At 46.3% G+C, this 21048-nt stretch overlaps 1 protein-coding gene across 3 annotated transcripts in view; it reads right to left on the minus strand.

Annotated features, from left to right (window-relative positions):
* The window catches only part of BRCA1 (BRCA1 DNA repair associated), a 560494-nt gene that overhangs the window by 424207 nt on the left and 115239 nt on the right, over window positions 1-21048 (minus strand). For all 3 annotated transcript variants that reach the window (XM_069634200.1, XM_069634199.1, XM_069634201.1), the window contains exons 4-5: window positions 17911-17991; window positions 11878-11966 (exon numbers count right to left, since the gene is read on the minus strand). In XM_069634200.1, coding sequence (XP_069490301.1) covers window positions 11878-11966; window positions 17911-17991 — 170 coding nt within the window. The remainder of the gene's footprint in view (window positions 1-11877; window positions 11967-17910; window positions 17992-21048) is intronic.

Below are 21048 nucleotides of genomic sequence, written 5' to 3' on the forward strand. Positions count from 1 at the left end.
CTGATGCTCACCACAGCCAAATTCTCTTCTATACTCATCCTTTTGAAGCCCTATGTCGCTTTCAACCCCGTTGACCAACCATCTCACTCGCCAGGACCTTGTGTTTAGCAAGTGAGCATGCGCCTGGACTGCCTCCTACCTGGAAGGGTCAACCCCATTCCAATCTCCCAGAAATCGCAAACCTCCGAGCACACAACTCACCCTACTCCCCATCACCATCACCATCACCCAATCAGTCCTCCAATCCCTGCTCCTTGCCCTCAATAACTCTGCTCTAGGAAGACAGATGGTCCTTTTGCTTTCACGATCAACACTTTGCTTCAAAGCAGTCAAGCACTACGTCAACCCAATACCCGACCTGGCCATAACACACTCCATTGAAAAAGCCACCGTCATCAACACCTTCATTTATAAAATCAGCAGGATTTGCCAGCACAGACACCAGCTCTGCATCCACAGACCAAACTCACCTCCCTCCTCCCGAAATCTCCACACCCTGGACAATATTCAAGACACTCTCGACAAGGGACCTGGTAGAAACCCTGGCTGCCCTCAAAGTCACATCGTATACAGACATCGTCAGAGCATCCACCCTCGAGACCCACTCTTTCGCAGAAGCTCTCCTTCCCTACATGGAGATCATTAACGGCTCCTTATATCAAGGCACATTCCCATCGACCCTAAAAACAGGACAACCCCTCCCTTAACTAAAGGGACCACCCACTCTGGATTACGACAACCTAGGTAACTGTCGCCCCATCACCCATCTTCCCTTTCTAGGTACTATCATTGAGAAATCGGCAGCCGCACAACTGCAGCAACACATCAACACCAACAATCTCCTCCAAACCTACCAATCCGGGTACAGACTCAGATGCAGCACGGAGACAGCAACCATACAGGTAGTCGACGACACCCTCAACATCCTAGACTATGGCCAACCCTGCCTCATGGTTCTACTCAACCTCTCGGCCGCTTGCGACACAATAGACCACCATGCGTTTAAGGACACTCTACATCGGCGTATGAGGATCAGCAATCTTGTCCTACGCTGGTTTAAGTCCTACCTAGCCATCCGCCAGCAGTTGGTTCAGATGGACTCCTCTAGATCACTGTTAAGATGGATTTCTGAACTCTGATCTGGTAGGCAGAGGTTCAGAAGGCCAGGCTAGTTTCTTGGAACAGGGTAACGTTTTGGACAAGCCAGACCAACCAAGGTAGCATTGGCGGCGGTCAAGACTAGGTCTCAGGGGGGGGTGAGGGTGATCAAAAGTCCACAATGAGCACACACAGTAAATGACACTAAAATTACTCAGTTGGTTGTACATGTCAAAACTAGATATACAGTTATTATAGGCCTTTTAAATCAAGCCCAAAGCAATTCTCAGCAGTAATAACTAAACCAACACTACTATTAAAACATATATACAGTCACCAATTGCCTAAAGGAATAGTACACAGTAAGGGTTCACAACCTGTAAAGAAAGTGAGCATACAGTGCAAACATCGTTTAGGCAGTCCTTCACTTTTCAAACCTTGAGAGCCAGTCCATTCCCTAAAATGAGTGGAGCCTTGTGCTCAAATGTACTTTTGGTGCTGGTGCACGCGATTGTGCGGTTGACCCAAAACTGGGTCTCTCGCAGGGGCTGCAACAACTCAGGGAGGTGGGTGAGGCAGTGAAGAATAAGTTCCCACTATTCAAGGAGGGTCTTCCAAGAGGGCAGAACAGGATCCAAGAATTGGGAATAGCTTGGTAGCACAGGCTACCTCCATAAAGAAGAGCAGCCCTCAGAAGAAACGTGCGCGTTAAAATGGATGGATGCGCCAGGGGCCACCGGTAAGGGTTGCAAGTACTAACTGACCCTCAGCGCACTTCGGACCAAACTTCGGCAGAGTCCACTTCGGTCGCAGGTTCAAATCCTGCAGTTGCACAGCTGTGCGGCTTTCAGGGGCTGCATTCAAGGGATGATTCCGTGGCGGGACAGTGGTGATTTCTCCACTCCTAATGAAGGGATCAGGCCTATTCCGCTGCAGCGAGTCTGAGGCCACAGCAGCAAGGAACCCACCAAGTTCGCCACCACTGCTCGGTAACACAGTGACTGTGTATGCTCAGCTTCAGGCATGCTCTCCCAATTCCAGACCTAGGAAGGCTAGGTGTACGAAACTCGGCGGGAGAGTGCCTTTTACCCAGAGCTTACAGTCTCCTAATACTCAAGTGTCAACTTGAGGCGGCGGTTCCAGTGCAAAGGTCCTGTGCAAGCTGGTCAGTCCACTGGGTGGTCCAGGAAGACTTCTGAGAAGGCTTGCTTACAGGGTAAATTGGAGGTGCCGTGAATAGTTAGACCCACTATTCCAATGGGTCGAAGAACCTTTGCAGAACTTCTAGATTCGATCAGAAACAGGGGATCCAATGGGACGACAGCTGGCTCAGGGTGCCAAACCTTCCAGCAGGTCACCAGCGGTTCCTCGGCTCTGCTTCTTGGTTTCAGGATACTCCTTTCCTAAATGCAGTGTGAACTCAAGAGATCGACCTGTAATGGGTCTAAGATGCCTTATTTTATGCAGAATCTCCTTTGTGCCAAATCGAAGAGGACCCAATGAGAGCTCTGCTCACATACAGCCAGCCCAGAGGATGTGTATTGGAACTGGACAGTCCAGCCCACATCCTGGAGGCACACACACAAGGCATGCAGAAGCCCACAAAAGCTTCGGTTTAAGCGGGGGTTTGCATGACCAAATAAGGAATTTCCCAGGTTGGCTCGACCTGGGGAAGGCAAAGAGACAAGATGGCCAAAGGACAGAAGGACCTCAGGGCATGGCCATTTTAGGCACTGACCACCCTCCTGGGCCAAACGCGATAGGGACCATATAAAAGGGTTAAAAATAAATGAACAGTAACAGCTGCCACCAGCACTATCCAAGGCACATTTGTACATTCACCGAAAAATCCTTTGAGGGTGTCTAGGGTCTTACAAATATAAAGGGGATCCCAGCGCACTGTACTGTAAGATACAGTGTGCACTGATAAAATGTTGCTAAAGAATAGCAGCAAAGTGAAAGACTAAGGCAAACAAAGTCTCCCAGTACCGACTGTCTTAAGAGCAAGTCAGTTTCCACCATAACAAAATGAGCAAAAAGCCCAGCGGAGTACAACAGAAGGCTGGGCCCCACTGGCAAAAGTCAGGCTAGGATGGTCAGACAACAGCAAAAAGTTGGGGGGTTCACAACTGGAGGGAAGATTACACATAAATGGAAATCTTTCCTAACAATCACCAATGCTTCCATCCTCGCCCCATTGACCTTCAATGTATACATGGAGCCGCTGGGAGCCTCTCCTAGCCACACACAACATCCATCAATACGCTCATGGCACACAGCTATACCTCAAGATTGACTCCATCAAGGATATCCATAGGCTCAAAACCTGCCTCTCGTGGATGCAGTCTTGGATGTCCAATGCATACTTGAAGGTCAACCCCCTCCAATACCGAATTCCTACTCCACACCAACAACAATGAACACCCAGACATACAGACCTGTATAGCAACCATGAACCCTGAGGGCTTCGCACCCAAGCTCACCTCCTGCACCAAGTCCCTTGGGTTCCACATCGACAAACCCCTCTCCTTCAAGACGCACACAGCAAAAAAAAAGTCAGACATCTCGGTATCAGCTTTGCCTCCTGCGGAAAGTCAAGCCCTTCCTCTATCTGGACAGCTTTAGATCCACTGGTCAAGCACTGGCCCAATCCCACCTGGGTGGGGACAATACACTCCTCAAAGGCCTCCAGTGCTCTCTTGTGCCCCTGAGAAATGCGTACATGCGGCTGCATGCCTCATCAAGGGTCTACGCAGATACGACCACATCACCCCGTCCTTCATCGACCTTCACTGGCTCCCCCTGCACGCACAAATCATATTCAAGTCTTGCTGCATTATGTCTATGGCAGTCGCCCTCAAGTCAACCAGCTACCTTGTGGAGAAACTCAGCATCTCCGGCAGACAGCGCACCACCAGAAGCCAGGACACATGCACACTCGAAATCCAACCGCTGCAAAAAGGAAAGGACAAGAAAACAAGCTGCCGCTGCTTACGCCCAAAGACTATGGAACCCCCCCTGCCCGTCAGCATCAGACTCGCCCCTGCACTCCTACAATTCAGAAAGGAACTTGAGACCCCACCCTCTTCAAGGAGTCTCGTCTCACATAGGCCATCACATCACCCCTCACGCCACCGGACTCGCTGGACGCTGTCATCCGTTACAGCTGTACCCCTCCTCTGTGCCCTTCTGTATCCTACCCCCTACTGTATATCGTATATCTGTTCTGTTATGTCAGAAATGTGCTTTGTTATGCATCTGTATTGTTGTATACCTCTGTAAATGTATCCATTGCTTCTCGAAGCTAGGTGCGTGCTCAATATAATAATAATTTGCTGATTACACTCAAATAGTTTTCATCATTCCCTCCTTCATCCCAGCCATCTTGGAATGCATTACCAACTGTCTCACTGCAATCTGCCACAGGATGGATCCCTGCTGCCTCATGCCGAACTCTTCCACTGTCATCCCTGCCCTCTGCAATCTCCTTTTCACCAGACCTTGCTCTCCCACCCCAAGGCTGGCCACCTTGAGGTCCTCCTTTATAGCGAGTATCACTAACACCTCTGCTGCTTGTATAAATCTTTCCAGCATTCAGAGAAGCTGTCCCATTTCTTACTCCCTACTCTACAGAAACTCCAGTTTTCACCGTTTGGCTCACTAAACCAGACTACTCCTTGGCCGTTTCGGTCTACTCATTCCTCCCTCTAGGCAAAGTCTTCATCTTTGCGATCCACACTCTACAATCTACCCAGATCATTCCCCACTTCCACCTACAGACAACAGACTAGTTGGCTCTCCATGCACAATTGCTCCATCCTCAAGTTCCTTCTCCTAGTCTACCAGTACATCAATGGTCCTGCTACTCGGTATGTTGCTGATTATCTCGGTCTACTCAAATCATTCCCTTCACTCAACCTTACAGTCCCAGGACCTTCCCCCTGCCCCGTGCCTCTGTTCACTTCTGCTTTTTGACCCTACTCTCCCTGCTACATTGGAAACTACTGCCCTTCACAGTAAAAGCCAGCACAACTGAGGAGCTCTTCAAAGCCTGGGTGTAACGTCACTTACTTGCTCAAGAGGAAGCTTTCCCCGCTCTCTCCCCATCTATGAAGGATTACCATCTGGCAAGGATGTAGAAGCACTTGCTTTTTTTGATTTTTTTAATTAATAGAATAATGCAGGTAATTTTATCTCAGACAGCCTGCTAATCAGGCCCCCTACAGCAAACTCCATGCCACAAATAGTGTACATCTGTGCTGAATCAGTATCCTGATCTGCAGCACCTGCTCTCTAGTGGCACCAAACAGGTTCAGGTCACCGAGTGTGGAGGAGGGACCCCAGCCGGCCCATAGGACTGGGGATTTCCAAACCGGCACTTTAAGATGGAATAGCAGCACCTGTGAGATGGATGGGGATGCAGATTAGTACTCAAGCATCAAATCAATAATGTCAACTCAATGGTTTGGCAAAGGGAGTCTGTTTAATGACAAGTACACGAAACAGGAAGTTATGAATATCAGCTGTTGCTCGATCTTCCTTCTCGCTTCAACTCTGATGATCTTCACAAAAATCACATCCTTTGTACTAAAAACTCGTGAAACGTTAAAATGTTGCATGCAATTCTATTGGTTATAGGAAGGTAACTTTACTATAGGTACTTTATCTGTATATGGCAACGGGGAGAGGTGATTGGATAGACAATGTCAGGTGGGGCAACTAAGCCCTTCCTTCAGAATGACTATTGTGGACGTCATTAAAAGTATGACGTCTCATTGGTTCTACAGACTATAGGATCCTAGATTACTTGGTACATTGCGATTGAGTTGATACCACGTCACCTTGTACTTTTCCACTTTGCTTAACAGCATGCAGAATGGTCGGCCAGGTGCAGGGTGCCCGTCAGCTCCCCTAGCCTCCCACCAACCAGTACCACCATCCATCACTGATCACTGACCCACTGGCCATGTGTCAATTAGTTTCTAATTTGCAGGCCTCGATGCTGCCTCGCTGTCTAGGAGAACTCGGATATATGTGCATGGCTCAAGGCTGCACGTAAGTGTGAAGGCCCCAACTCTTCTTGCTTGGCAGGTCACATGTTTAGGCACCGTGAAATCATCTACGTCTCCATGTAATTCGTGCATTTGATTTTAGCTTACTGTCCACCAAATGCCTTCTGCTGCTTATCTAAACTCCTTTGAACAGGATACTCCGCTCTTGGCGCCATAAATTGTGTTAGCCTGTGTCAGCTAAGATGACCTTGGTTTCTTTGCACGGGTCTCAAGCTTCTTATACTTGACATCGTCCTTTTAACTTCAACTCAGGATGTCGCTTATCTATGGTGTTTCGCCTCTTTTCGTCATTCACAGGTCATTTTCTTTATCTGAGAGTCAGTCCGGGTTCTTGTGACGTCACCATTCGTCTTCTTTTAGGACTTTCTTCGCCTCTTCAGGGACTGTACTCAGACTATCTTCACTCCGTTTTATTTGTTGATATCGTTTCCTCAATGGCTACTTTACTGTCCATGTTTTCCTTGGTGTCGGTGCTTCAATAGGTGCTGTCCTTCTGATAGGTACTAGACAGTCTCACTGCGGCTCTCTGCTGGTTTATTTGCTCATCAAACGTCACATACTTTGGCGTGAACGTTCCTGGTACTTCAAAATGGCTGGTTGGTGTGCGGGCCGTATTTGGGACCTCCTCTACAAGGTGTCCTCTTGACAGCTGCAGCGACAGCCAAGGCACTGCACCACAGGGGCTGCCTTTAAGGTATGCACCTCTCTTCCCAAACCACATGGCTATGATAGTTACTATCCTGATTGCAGTTTTAAACTTTAAACATAAGCCATACCTGAATTGGGGTATGGTGGTCAGCATCTCTTATTAAAAGCCACATTGATTTGATATCATGTATCAGCACTGTGGAAGGGTTACATGTATTCTGGTCAGACAGCCTGCCCCTGCCAACTGAAAGGGCAGGAGACTAAATGGCTATTACACTCCTTTGATACTTTGTGAGGTTGGGCAACAACCATCTCCAAGCAGCATCTCCGTCCTGGGAAACACTGTAGAGAGGCAGATGTACACATCATCTAGTGCCCGCCCCCCTGACCTACGTCCTATTGGAAGAACAAGAGGACACTGCAATGCACCAGGTATTATCCCAATACTGCATCGAAGATATGAGACGTGCTATGCACTCAGACAACCGTATCAAATGTACACTCGAACTGACGTGGTAGAAGGATGTCTGCATACACCCTTGAACATAGAAGAGCTGCAAGTGAAATCTGACAAGTGTAAGGGATGTCATGAAGAGAAGATACGAGGACACAAACGATATGCAAATACTTCAAGAACGAAGCTATGACTAAAGTAAAAAAGTAAACATTTGTGAATACGAAGAAATCAGATGCACCGAGAAGATAAGTGAGAAGAGATGTAGTAGATGTACATATGCAGCAACACAAGGTAGAGACATATAGAAGCTTGCTGCAGTAGAAAATCTAACACAGGTAAAGCATCTATGATGAAAAGATGGACATCGACTGTATAACTAGTAAGCGCGAAGCCTGGAGGAGAAAGAGCAAAGATGCAGAGCTGAAAGGCGCTGTAAAACAGCTTTGTGCAAGGAAAAAAGAATATCTGTTTGGCTTGGGAACAAGGATGCCACAACAAGATGCAACTGAAGGAATGAAAGAAGTCTAGGAGGATAAGCTAAAATAAGCACAACATAGTTCTCTTAGATTTAGTAAATGAGTGAACATTTGCAAGTGCCAAGTATTGATCAAAGATGCAGAAAGCATCTGCAGGACAGAACAACCAAGTCTCCAGAGGCCTAGAGGAGTAATACCACCCAGTATAATTGAATCAAATAGCACTAAATAAAAGGTCAGAATGGACAAAATCGTGGTCTCCTCACACGTGGTGCAAGACAAAAACATGAGGCCTATTCATTAAGCTCCAGATGAAGATCGCAATGTGCCTGTACTCCCTTAAAAGACGAGGAAAAGAGCAGTCAGCAAGGTCAACTACAAAGAAGCCGCATTGGCTTAGGGCCCAACTGATGAGATGGTAGGCAAATAGGTCAAGTGGGCAGTGGTCTGACGTTGTTCCTCGCACCTGGGTTTCGTTTTGCTTACGTGCTGCTAACGAGCTGAATGTCCAAGGTTTGACGAGAATGCCAACCAATCATGAGGGCCTTTGTAGCAATGAACTATGCACTATTGCAGAAGCCAATCTGCTGCGGTCATTATGCTATTAATCTGTATTATACGTAGTTGGAGATAGTTCAAGGCGTGCCCATCAGATGGAGGGCAGCCAATTAGGTTACGTACACCTAAACTAAGCATAGCTAGATATGTTCCCCTAACTAATCCCTCCTTTCAATAGATTTTTACTGTTTGCCACGTAGGATGACGTCCTAGGTGATGTACATTGACGTATAAAGCTTTCATGTAAAGGAAATGTATTTGTGAGTATGCTGCAATCTGTGTGTACACCAGGTTTCCCTACTTTATTTGCGCTGATAATAAAGTAGTATTTTGCCATATTCTTGGAGTCTGTCCAGTTATTTGGGTCCGAGATCGTTTATTGGTAATTCCATATGGCACTTGGAATGCTCCAGGCGCTATTGCACAGGACTCAAAGGGCACACCCATCCCAAAAGGTCTAGCCTCACACCATTGCACTGCATACCAAAAGGGCCTTTGCCCTCTTCCCTTGTGGATAGCATCAGAGTTAGTCGAGAAAAAGCTCAGCATAACTGGAGGAGGAATCCACCAACTTGTTTATCTCTTTCCTTGCCATCGCGTCCACTTGGACCAGCACAACACGCCACACATGAACCTGGTTTCGACCCATATAGCACAGCTCAAAACCCACTCGACACTCTTGAACCGCCCAAGAACAGCAGACATACTACTCCCCCTCCCTCCTCTGCATGCTCCTAGGCCTCCCTTGGCCCTTCTCTCTCCATCCCTCATCCTCTCATTCTCACCCATAGCACTGGATGAAGTCACCAAGACGGTTTCTCCTCCAAACAACTTCTTTCCTGCTCCTCTAGCACTTTCAAGGACAATATTGCTGCCCTTGCTCCCTCTTTGGCTGAGTTCTGCAATGCAATCACACTTTTACCACTGGCACCTTCCCACCACCTCTCAAGCACTCCCTTGTAAACCCCCTCATAAAAGCCATCTTCAGACCCTTCCTGCCTGGCTACCTACCGCCCCATCTCCACTACCCCCTTCTTGGGCAAACATTTGGAGAACTTGGTCATCTCAAACTAATACACCACACTGAATCTGTTGGCTGTATCCACAACCACCAGTCTGGCTTCAGAGCATCCAGAGGCATGGAAACTGCTCTCCTGTACACCTGTGAAGACTTGACCTCAAACCTCCACTCCAACTCTCCTTCTCTCATCATCCTCCTTGATCTGTCCTCTGCCTTCGACACCATCAATCATGCCACCCTCTTAAATCATCTCTGCGATACTCTGGGCATCAAGGATCATGCACTGGCTTAGCTGACCTCTCCTTTCGAATCGGCCCTTCCCTCAGAAACCCAATGTTTCTAGAGCTCAGGTTCTCTCCAGGCAGGACTACTGCAATAGCCTCTTCCTCGATCTACCTTCTTCAACTAATGCAGAATAGGACTGCAAGACTTATCCTTGGCCTCATGCCCAGGGACCGCAACTCTCCAGCCCTAGAATCTCTCCACTGCCTCCCAGTGACTGCAAGGATCAAATTCAAGACCCTCTGCATCATCCATAAGGCTTTCTGGAGCCTGGGACTGTGCTAAATTCAACTTTCTTTCCTCCTGCCAGAGTCCTTCGTTCCTCTAGCTCTAACTCTCTGCAAGTCAGACGTTTCTCCAAGCAGAGTGGGGGGTTGCTCTCTTTCCTCAGCAGGTGCCTCCCTCTGGAATGGCCTCTCTGCCCCTCTCAGACTTGAGCTGGACCTCCCTAAATTCAGGAAACTTTGCAAGACCTTCCTTTTCTCCTTCTCCTTACCAGCAATTGCCTTCGGGCAGCCTTCCCTGACTAGAATGACCCACCCCCTACTTGCACTAGTTAACCTTATCACTTCCCCCAGCGCACTTGCCTTCCGTGCTCCCCTTAATACTTACCTGGCCCTTGGGTCTCCCCCACCCTCCCCTCTTTCGTCCGGACCTTGCCCCCACCACCACGCACTTCTCGTTTGCTGCACTTGCGCGATTCGAATGTGAAAAGCCTAGTACGACCGTTCATTGCTGTAAAAATCCCCCAAATATATTTATATATGTTTTTAAAGGGATGAAACCGCATTTTAAAGGTCGCAGGAGAAAAAGACCTTTACGTTTTCCGATCAAAAGAAAATCGGTAAAAGTAAAATCGGTCTTTTTCGCTTGACAAAAAAAGAAAAAAAATGGAAAAAAAGAGTAAATTCACATAGAACCGCATCACTATCTTTGCATATTCTGTGTTCCTTCTTATAATGGTGGGGTTTTACAGAACCTTGATTGGACATCCCTTTAGTCTCATCCTACTTCTGCAGAGTAAAGGTAATTTCGTCAGAACCTCCTCTCTACTTGACCAAACCATTCACTGTAGTGTCACACAATGTCATTTTGTATATTCGTGCAGTACTTCTCTTTAGTTTGAAGCAAATGCCCTCCTAGGTTAATGCCATCTTTTGCACATCCCCAGTTTCCTATATATATTTTTTTCACCTGGTCTACGTCCTGCTTTGCTCAGACGCTGGCCCACCAATTATGCACCTTTACGGGCAATGCCTGTACCATCTATTAAATAAGTTATTGCAAGTCATTTCTGATCGAAATTGACATCCCTGCCCTTCAAATGAATTAACGTACTAAAAACGAGGTAGAGCGGGATGGGAACACGGAAAAAAAAAAAAATGCAGGTCCAAATGCGAACGAGTAGAAAAGTTGCCATGTGGTTCCCCTTCACCAAACTCTCCTGTGTCATTTCAAGTCTATTTTACCAACAGTGTTTGGGATCCTGGGACAGTGGCCTACATTTTAAAGGGGACAGCAAAGCTATAATATATAATAATGTTATGTATTATATACAATAACTCGAGTGACATTAGCTAAATAGGCAAGTCTGGATACACAAGTGCCTGATGGCATTAGGCCATCTAGCAACTCGGAAGCAGCTTCCAATTAACAAGGATTTATACGCGGAGAGCTGCAGGTACACACATATGACCAGTTATTCTAGAAAAGTGTGGGAGCAAAACAGCACAAGTGTCCGTTCAATACAAATACAAGCAACATTGCATACAGGGTTTCATGAGGGCGCATATTCCATTGCAACATTGTTAATCCTACCTTCCCGGTCATGAGGCATACTAAAGCACCCAGAACACCAACATCCGCCATCCACTTTAGTTACTCATTATGGCGCCATTCAGATGTTTTGGACTTCCAATCCCACTATGCATCGCAAGCACAGTGAATGGTGAAGGATCATGGGAATTGCAGCCAAAAACATCTGGAATGCCAAATAGACAAGGGGTCTACAACTTGCAGCCCTCCAGTTGTTTTTGACTACACATCACATTATCACTCCCCATGCTGGCTAAGGCAGATCGGACTGTCCGTCCGAAACATCTGGAGAGCCAAAGGGTGGAGAGCACCGTTAGAGACCCAAAACGCTTTTCCAAATAAAATAATGTGTTCTTAAAGCGAGGTGGTCTTGTAAAACTGAATCAAATTTTGAAAGAAGCATATTAATACGTACAGAGGAATGTGGTTTTGTTCTGGTGTAATACCTACACTTGTGACCAGTGTCCAGCTCGAATGCTTGAATGGTTTTCAGTAACCCTTCCACAAGCAGTTTAAATCTGGGACTGTCCTGGAGGCTTCTGCAAAGGAATAAACGGTGTGAATGGCATTAGCTAAAGTAAAGCAAAGGGACTTTCTGGGATTGGATAACTAAAGTGAAACTGTTAACAGGACAGCACACAACCAACAGACATTAGGCATTTTATACATTTAGTGAGCGAAGATTTGGCTCTCTGAAACAATGGCCGAATGGGACATCAAAGAGAAAAAAGGTAGGGCAGTAGCAGTCAAATTACAAAACTGAAGGGATCATAATCGACCCCTCCGAACTACCGGTCAGAGAACGAGAACAGCGTGAAAAGCAGAATCATTGGCAAAGCCCTGGGAACTGAAATACAATCATGTAGAGTTATTGCACGGACCGATTTAACCGAGGAAAACACATTTCAGAAGCACAGTCCATGCGAGTTCGGGTACTCAGTCCAGAGCTCTCGCTTCTTCATAACTTTATTGAATTCCTGCAGGAAAGCTGCTCTAAAGATGGTGCATTGTGCAGCAGCAGAATATAAACTGACCAGTGGATGCAAGACTCGCAAGAAATCTCATTATCCCTGCATAGATGGGCCCCAACAGCCAGTTCAAGTATTTATGCTATGTAGTAGTTTGGAGGACACTGGAATTAGAGATGAGGGATGACCGGGTGGGAGTGGTCACTGGGGGAGCACTAATTATGCATCGCTTTTACATACATTCGCTCAACCCTCTTCCCAACTTGATGGCAAAGATTACTATGGAAAAAGAGGTCTGGTGGCTTCAAGGGAAAAGCGTACACAGTACCTCATAGTCAAAAGAAAATCCGGCCTGGAATGCTCATGCAACTAAGGTTGCTTACAGACAACTAACAGAGGAGCCCATGTGGCTGCGCTACAGACCTCAGTGATCTCAGTGATGGGCACACCCTTTGCAAAGCTACTGATATTGCCTTAGTTCCGGTAGAATGCACAAATGGGGAACAAAGCAGTAGCATTAGTAATAACAAGGATTGTCCAAGTCGCAGAACATTCTTGTCCTGTCCAAATAAAACTAAAGCTCAGGCCACAACCTACTCCTTGTTGGAGACGTTTGTGCACTAGGCTATAAAAAAGGTGAATAGATTTCCTGGTTAAAAATGAAAATCCACAAAACTGAACAGTGGTGGCTGCAAGGTTTTCAACAAATCAACCACTGGCATTGCTCATGGAAACCCTCCATACCATGGTTTTGCTGCCTGCCATATTGTTACAGAAGGGGAAGGCCAAAGGCAAATCAGGCATGGTCCCATTGTATCCATCACTCTTTAGTTTTGTTTGGGTAAACCTAATTGGGACAGGTGTGCCCAGAGTTTGCAGTGCCTAGAGACCCAAGTTACAGCAAACCAATGTCACCCAATGAGGTTGACAATTGCCCAGGTTGATTCTGCTATCGTGCAGAAGGGATGTGATCTAGCAGTTTGGGTTGGACTGCCCTTTTCGGATATGACTCCGTCAGTTTCGCATGTCTTTCCCCCATTTTGAAGTGGTATGGCAGACTGAAAAACAAAGTTTGGCCAGTTCTATTGGCGCCCTTCAGACAGGTTAAACGGTATCAGTGGGGCGGGGAAGTGCCATGTACCACTGTAGCTGTGTGCTCAATACTTTTGTTCCTAACTCCAAGCTTACTCAGAATGCAAAACCCTCCTTGGAGATTAGCTTCTGCCAAATCAATCTGTGCCCACTAATAAAAAAGGATGTTCTAAAAAAAATATAAAGACACCGATATTAAATCTCAAATGATTGCTTCCCAATAAAAAAGCATGAATTTGACCATCAACAAACCATTGCACAGACCTTGGAAAACCAGCACTCTCCATGCTGAATAATCCCTGTTCTTGAATTAGGTTGCGATAGTCCCAAAAGTGGAAAGCCACCCACTGCGATTTTTCTGAAGTTGGTCTAGCTTCTAAAGAAGCACCCCAACATAAAAGACCAACGTGAAAGTGTGACGTTGGATGCGGTGCAAGCCATCCGTTACAGCCAAAATCCAACACTGGCAGACTATCTACCTTTTCCAAATGAAGGTAACCACGTCAATGAACGAACTATACCCGTCAAAGACCCATGTAGATTTTCACAGAAGCAGTCAGGGACAAGTGGAAAGAGTATCCCTCTGCTACACTTTAGTCTCTCATGGTTAAAAGAGCTCAAGCCAATTATCCTGCCCAGTAAATCCCTAGAATGAGATGCACAAACAGAACCCAACAGAATCAAAGCCACTTGGGAGATTCTGAAGATAAAAGCCATGTAAGTGAAAGACCTTGAGTAAGAACACAAAGCCAAGTTGGTGTATGGAAGGTTTAACAGAATATGAGACAGAAATATAGTGGCTATCCTTTATTTACAACTAACAGGACAAGGTGAATGAATGTGTATAGGGCCTGGGGCTAAACTCAACGCAAGAAAAATAAACAAACATACTAAAAAGGTGTCGGGATGGGCTTTACTCAAAACGGTGCAAGGGACCATCTATGGGAGCACTGGTCGTTGCAGGTTTTTAATATCTAATGCACACTCTCAGTGATACAGCACCCTCGAGGGTCTTGGCTTAAAAGTAGTCTCCAGGATGTAGTACTCAGCTTGCTTCTCAACGCTCTCTTTTCAGGGGATATAGCGCCCAGCCCAGCTCCCTTCTGGACATGACAACCAGCAAATACTTTACCCCAGCCACCGCTTTGGGCTATAGATGTGGGTCATTTTCACCCTTTAGTTGACGGTCTCCATCTTGGGAGAGTACAAATAAAGGACACACTCCTATCGCTAAATATTTCTACACCCCATTACCCCCTCCCCCACAACGTGCCTAGGGTACGATTACGAGAAGTATTCTCAGGCTCAAGCCACAAGTCACCCACCTGGACCAAGTGCACTTTCTTTTTAAAACATGACCAGCAAGAATCTTCCCCCAAGCTCCCCGGTTGCATAGCATATGGCTTTTTAAGATACATATGTTAGCAAGGATTTCCTCCCCCTTTCCTGGGTTTTTTGGTCATGGTGTAAAATTCGTACCCACCAGAGATGGACCACCTTCCTTGTTTAACTGTTTCATCCCTCAACACGCTCTTGGTGTCCTCTTGTTCTCTAGCTCCTCCCAGGGTCTGAGATACAGTCCTTAACAGGATGATCGATCCAACAGTTGACCTCATTCTTCTTGACCTCTCTTCTGCCTTCAATACAGTAAAACGCAACATCCTGATCTTCCGTTTATGTGATACCCTGGGCATCACAGATCAGGCCCTGGAGTTGCTCGCCTCCTTTCTCTCCGACCGTACTTCCAAGGAGGAACTTTGGTCTTTCCTCTCCGCTATCACGCTCTCTACTTGTGGTGTCCCACAGGGTCCCAGCCCATCCCCCTGGTCCTTCAATGTTTACTTGGCTCTTCCTCCTCCCCCAACTATCTGTCCGCAATTCAGTCTTGGTGTGCTGAAACGATTTCTGTTCTAATGCTAGCAAGACAGATCGTCCTCATTGGGACTCCTGCTCCCGCCTTTCCACTCTGGCCGACCTCCCTTGGACCTGCACCATCGCCCACTAGTGAGGCAACAAAATCTGGGGGCCATCTTCAACTCCACGCTCTCATCCCGGACATCCCTAAAAAGTCCCAATGCCAGCTGCACCTTCTCAGAGGTATACTTCATTTTCTCACTTTCCCCCAGAGGCTTACTGTCTCCAGAGCCCTGGTCCTCTAGACTGGACTACTGCAAGTCTCTTTCTCAAGCTGTCTACTTCTCCCCTCCGACCTCTACAACTCATCCAGAACAGAACTGCAAGACTTATCCTTGGCCTCAAGCCCAGGGACCACATCTCTCCGGCACCAAAATCCCTCCAATGGCTCCGCGTGGCTGCACGGATCAAGTTCAAGACTGTCTGCAAGGTACACAAGGCTTTCTGGTGCCCGGGCCAGCACTATCTACAACTCTCTCCCTAAATACTCTCCTTTTAGAGCCCTGCTCTCGTCCTCTTCCAACTCTCATCGGGTGAGCTCTTTTTGCAAAACGAGATTTGGGGTTAGATCTAAAACCTCAGCCGGTGATTCACTCTAGAACAACCTCCCTGCCCCTCTCCGTCTTGAGCCAGATCCCCTTAAGTTCCAGAAACTCCTTAAGAGCTTCCTCTTTCTCTCTCCCTTGCTAACCTTTCCATTTGCTCCTTCTCTTCCCCAACTATCTCCGTTTATGCTGACTGGTCACCTGGTGCACAGGTCCCAGGCTCCCCCGCCATTCTTTGCATTTGCCACCGGGCATCTGCACTTATGCTCACCACTACTGCACTTCTTGAATTCGTTCCATGAGAAGGGTAACCCTCTGCACTCAACCCAGGGCACTGCTGGGCTGTGTGCACTTGGTCCCCTCCTTTTACCTGTCTGTGCACTTCCATTACATAGAATGTACTAGGCCTAGTTCGCCTGGCCTAGTACAGCAGTTTCTTCATGTTCTCCTCCTCCATCTCCCTCACCCCACCCCACTTTTTGTCATGCACTATCTGAAACGTTGCTGGCCTAATATGGTAGTCTATGGATTGTAGGTCTTCTCCCTCTCCTCCCCCATTTGCATTCCTTCCGGTCTTGCACTTCACTAGTAATAATGCTGTCAGGCTAGTATGCTAGTCATTTTTTGTTAGACCATTCAGAATCTTCAAGGCCTAAGAATGACTGTATTCCTCTGTTCTCTTCCCGCCCTGAAGCACTTAACTTGTGTACAAGCGCTTTACAACTAAACAATTACAATCTGTCCCTTCTCTCACTTTGCAACTGACAAGTGCCCTTCTCACTATATTGGGGTATTGGGGTTATGGTGCATTGCCATCTTCAGTCACTCTGGGTTCCTGGCTCCCTCCCTGGTCTTTCAACTGCCTCTGGTCCCACCATTAAAGGAACGTCTGCTCTCTTACTGCACTTCTTCCACACAGAGTAGCCGATTAGCTAGGGTGGTCAGGTGATTCTCTGCAGTGAAATAGCTGTCAAGTGACTCCATGCCATGTGTGCCACCAAGAGTCAGTCCTGGTTGTTAACTTTGCATGCTGGGACTCGTGTGCCATTACTAACAAAAGAAAAAAAACGAAGCCCCAGTATGCAATTAGAAAAAAACAGACTGGCGCGAGTAATCAAATGGCAGGGCAACTTGCCAGCTATGCAGTGATCAGATTGGGAATGAGGCTTCGAAGAACATAACTTGGGGGAGCAGTGGAATACATTTAGACGGCTAGTAGACATTCTAAATTCATGCCATGCTCTTTTGGTGTTTGCATAACAGTCTTTATCCCCGACCCACTCACCCGTGCCCAGGCGTGCAGTTAAAAAGATGAAATGTCAAATTCCTGGGCCAGACTTCCTTCCTTTTACCATAGGAATTCAGAATTGGTGTTTCTAGTGGGGTTTGCGGGTGATACAGGAGGTCTGCATATGCAAGCCATGGTTCTGAATAGGGTCCACTGCACGAATAATCAAAGAAGCAAAACGTGAAAGTGATGCAAATGTCACACGGTAGGGGAAAAAACAGGTCGCAAGGAGGACTTAAAGGTACTTCCTCTGCAAGAGAATTTGAAAAACCATTAAATTCACTTCAACCTCATTTTTGTGAGAACGTTCTGAACTGTGCTGGTCTTGCCAGACCCCACATTAGAACATGGACACGAGGTTGTAGAAACCTTCCCAGCCCACTGGTAATATACACGGAGGCTTTCTGCAAGCGTCAACCAAAACACCATTAGCCGAAGCCATGCCACAGGGCACACAAAAGCAGGTTTTCCACACCCCTTTACTAATCCAGACACGCTAGCAACTATCTGGCCTACTGTCATCCGTCTTATTAAAGTAATGCTGCAGGCAGGTCCTGTGCCTACTGGTTAGGGCAAGCCCTAATTAATTATATTCCTGCAGCAACGCGCGGCAAAGATTCTGATTTATCCCCCCACAATCCCTGCAAAATTGATCAAACCAAGTGCTGAACATTACCTTTTAGTAATTTCGTGCTTGCACATCGGGCATTCCGCGCGGCCTCTCTTCTTTTTGTTGAGAAGTTTCAACATGCAAAACCTGTGGGGGGGGAAAAAGGCCATTTACTTTTTTTTTTTAAAACCATCTGCAGATTCAGAACATTTGGGCTCCCCACCCTTCCTAGGCATGACGGCAAACTTCAGATGCACTCCAAGATGAAAATAGATATATATATATATATATTTTTTTTTGTTTTATTTGCTTTTATCAAATCAATGATTTTGCAAAGAGAAGTAGAGAAGAAGGCTGGAAAAAAAGAAAAGTAGGAAAGAAGTCAGAAGAAAAGAGAAAAAGAAAAGCTTAAAGTTTCTGTAGCCTAGTTAAAAGTTTCTTTGACTTGGTGAAAGCACGTTCCCTTCTAGTTTTCAGTGTTCGAGTTCAAATCCAGGTTCAGCTTTTAGTCAGAGCTTAGTTGGTCGGCTTCGCTTGATTTAAGGGATATACAGTAAATGCTCCATTATCTGGTATCAATATGGACTCCATGGTTCCACATAACTACATGTCTGTATTCAAGATGGCAGCGACAGGAAACCGAACAAAAAGTTCAGATAACAGTTTGATTTGTGCTAGGTTTACTAGCACTCTACCACCGGGAATCAGTTTTCTGACCTTGAAACGGTTATTCAGCATTTTATTAACTAACGTTACAAACCACACGCTATATCCCTGCTCCACTTCACATTTCGGCACACCCCAAACTTACACCCAGCCCTTATTGGTAAGCATGTTGCAGAGCAGGGGCGATCGTCGCAGGCCCCCAAAAGGTTTTGCACAAGGCAGAGGCATGAGTGTGGTATGTATGGACTTAAGAGAGCTGACAGGGGCGACGGGGTGTCTATAGAAGCAGCCATATGGCCATCTTATTATGCTTTTAGTGTAGATTGTGCTGGGAGTGAAACGCCACCTTGAATAAGCAGCCATTTTGAAATCGAGGACGAACGCTGCTGTGCAGCCAGGGCAGTAGGCCCGAGCCCAGAGTAGGGGGAATACATGTGTGCATGAAGAGTTGGGGTGTAACATAGGCAGCAGTGGGAAAGACCAAACCCGCTGATATTCATAAACCTTTCAATGTCTCATTCTGTTATTATTTGTATCACAGAAGGAATGTGCCCTGCAAGGCCATGAGGGGGCCTAGAGCTCCCTGTGAAACTCTATCCCATGAGAAGGAGGGCATGAGCCACCAGCCTTCACCAGTCCAAATGCTAAATTACAGTGCCCAGAAGGTCCCCGTTCCAAGACCCCAGCATTCCAGTGTATCGGTCAATCCTAGACCACCGACCATAAAACTGTTAGTGTGTTAAATCATCAGAAAGATCATAACAGCAGGAGTGCACCCTAAAATAAGAATAAAAAAAATAAAATGTGTTCATGTCAACCAAGTGTACCATTAACATCTAGAAGAGAACGCTTAGAGGAAACTGGGACGAAGATGGATCATTCAAACCATATTGAATGTGAATCAGAAAGGAAATAAGGATTAGTACGACACCAGGGAAGCCCCATAAGTAACTCATAAAAACAGGAAGGCCGGGCCCTGAGAACAGAGAGACTGCAAGTTTCAAATCAGCTGGCGCTGCCCCGCTGAGAGCGCCCTGGATGTGAGGAGGAGAATGCAGTAAACCCACGAAAGAGATGCATTGGGAAAAGGAAGATGCTCTGAATGCTGTAGTGAGGAGAGAGCGTACGGAGTGGAAAAGGGAACCAAAGCAAGTAGTCAACAGCGTTGGGAAGAGGAAGCAAGGGAATGCTGAAGTGAAGAGAGGGCATACAGAGACGTCCTGGCCTTGAAGGAAGGAAAAGTGGTGATGTGACTGCAGAGTAGACATGGTGGACCTATGGGTCTATAAACAACGCGGATACCACGGCTGAACAGCTAGCGCAGAAGAAAGGGAGTGAAAGAGGAACGAAGCAGCAGAGGATGCCAAAAAGGAGAGATGCCATTCGGACATGGAGAAGAAGGTCCCACTCCACATAGGAGCCCAGTGACGTTACCCCTACAAAACACAGGTAACTGGGAAAACGGAGACCCAGGAGGGGGACGAGAGATAGTCATTACTGGAACACTCAGGTTTCAGAAGTGTGAGACGGACATAAAGGTATTGTTTTATCACAAGTTGCCATTTTATTAAATAAAAAGGAGGTGAGAAACGCCCATCGTTCCCTGACCTAACTAGGATCTTCCTGCCTACCAAACAAAGGCTGAAAGAAAATGACCTAGTGTCCAAAAAGAATCTGACCCTCAAACTAATATACACAACAATATTATGCAAGGTTTGTTTGGCAGTCTTAAATTCCACAAAATAACATATCACATCAAACTCAAAAGTCAAACAGTAATGCTTCTGACGAGGTCGGATTCCCTTCCCCTGGATCAATTCAGGAGTATCTGGAATAAAGTTAAGTTTCAAGAAAGTTCTGGGTGATAAAGTTCTATTCAATGTCACATACAAAGTCTTTTCTATTCAATATATCCTTTCAGCTGGCAAATTGAATCTCTCTTCCAAAGGCTAGTTTACAAATCGGTTCCATGTCATTTCATCGTGGGATGTTTTTTCGCGGGTTTTTTTTACCGCAATTTATTTTACAAAAAAAACCATCACATTTTTTTTGCATTAGTTTTGGGGGGTTCCCCCTCCAACCCTTCCCCCCACTTTCTAAAAAATTTGATGGGTTTCTCCCCCCCCAAAAAAATCACGGTAAAAAACCCTGTAAAAAAACATCCCACAATGAAAGGACGTCGTACCTACAAATCAAAGCAATTGTTAATTTATCCACAACCTCCTGCTTGGTAAAACAAATGTCTTTTCATCCATACATGAATACAGAAATCAAATGCATGTATTCTTTTCTGAAAAGGCCAAGCACTTGTTAGCACATCTTACTTCTTCAAAAGAGACACTTTAGTCAGAATTGTTCAACAATTATTTTCTGAAATGTGAAGTTCAGCAAGACAAGGCGATGGAATCAATACTTATTTTCCACCACAACCACAGTACTTTAAATCATCTTCCTGGTATGCTCGCCTGCCAGGACTAATTACAATTGGTCGCTTTCCTGATTTACTCATCTGTGTAAGGGAGGCATGGTATCACAAGT

This window comes from Ambystoma mexicanum, chromosome 13, assembly GCF_040938575.1.
Source record: "Ambystoma mexicanum isolate Mex_15411 chromosome 13, UKY_AmexF1_1, whole genome shotgun sequence".
NCBI lineage: Eukaryota > Metazoa > Chordata > Amphibia > Caudata > Ambystomatidae > Ambystoma > Ambystoma mexicanum.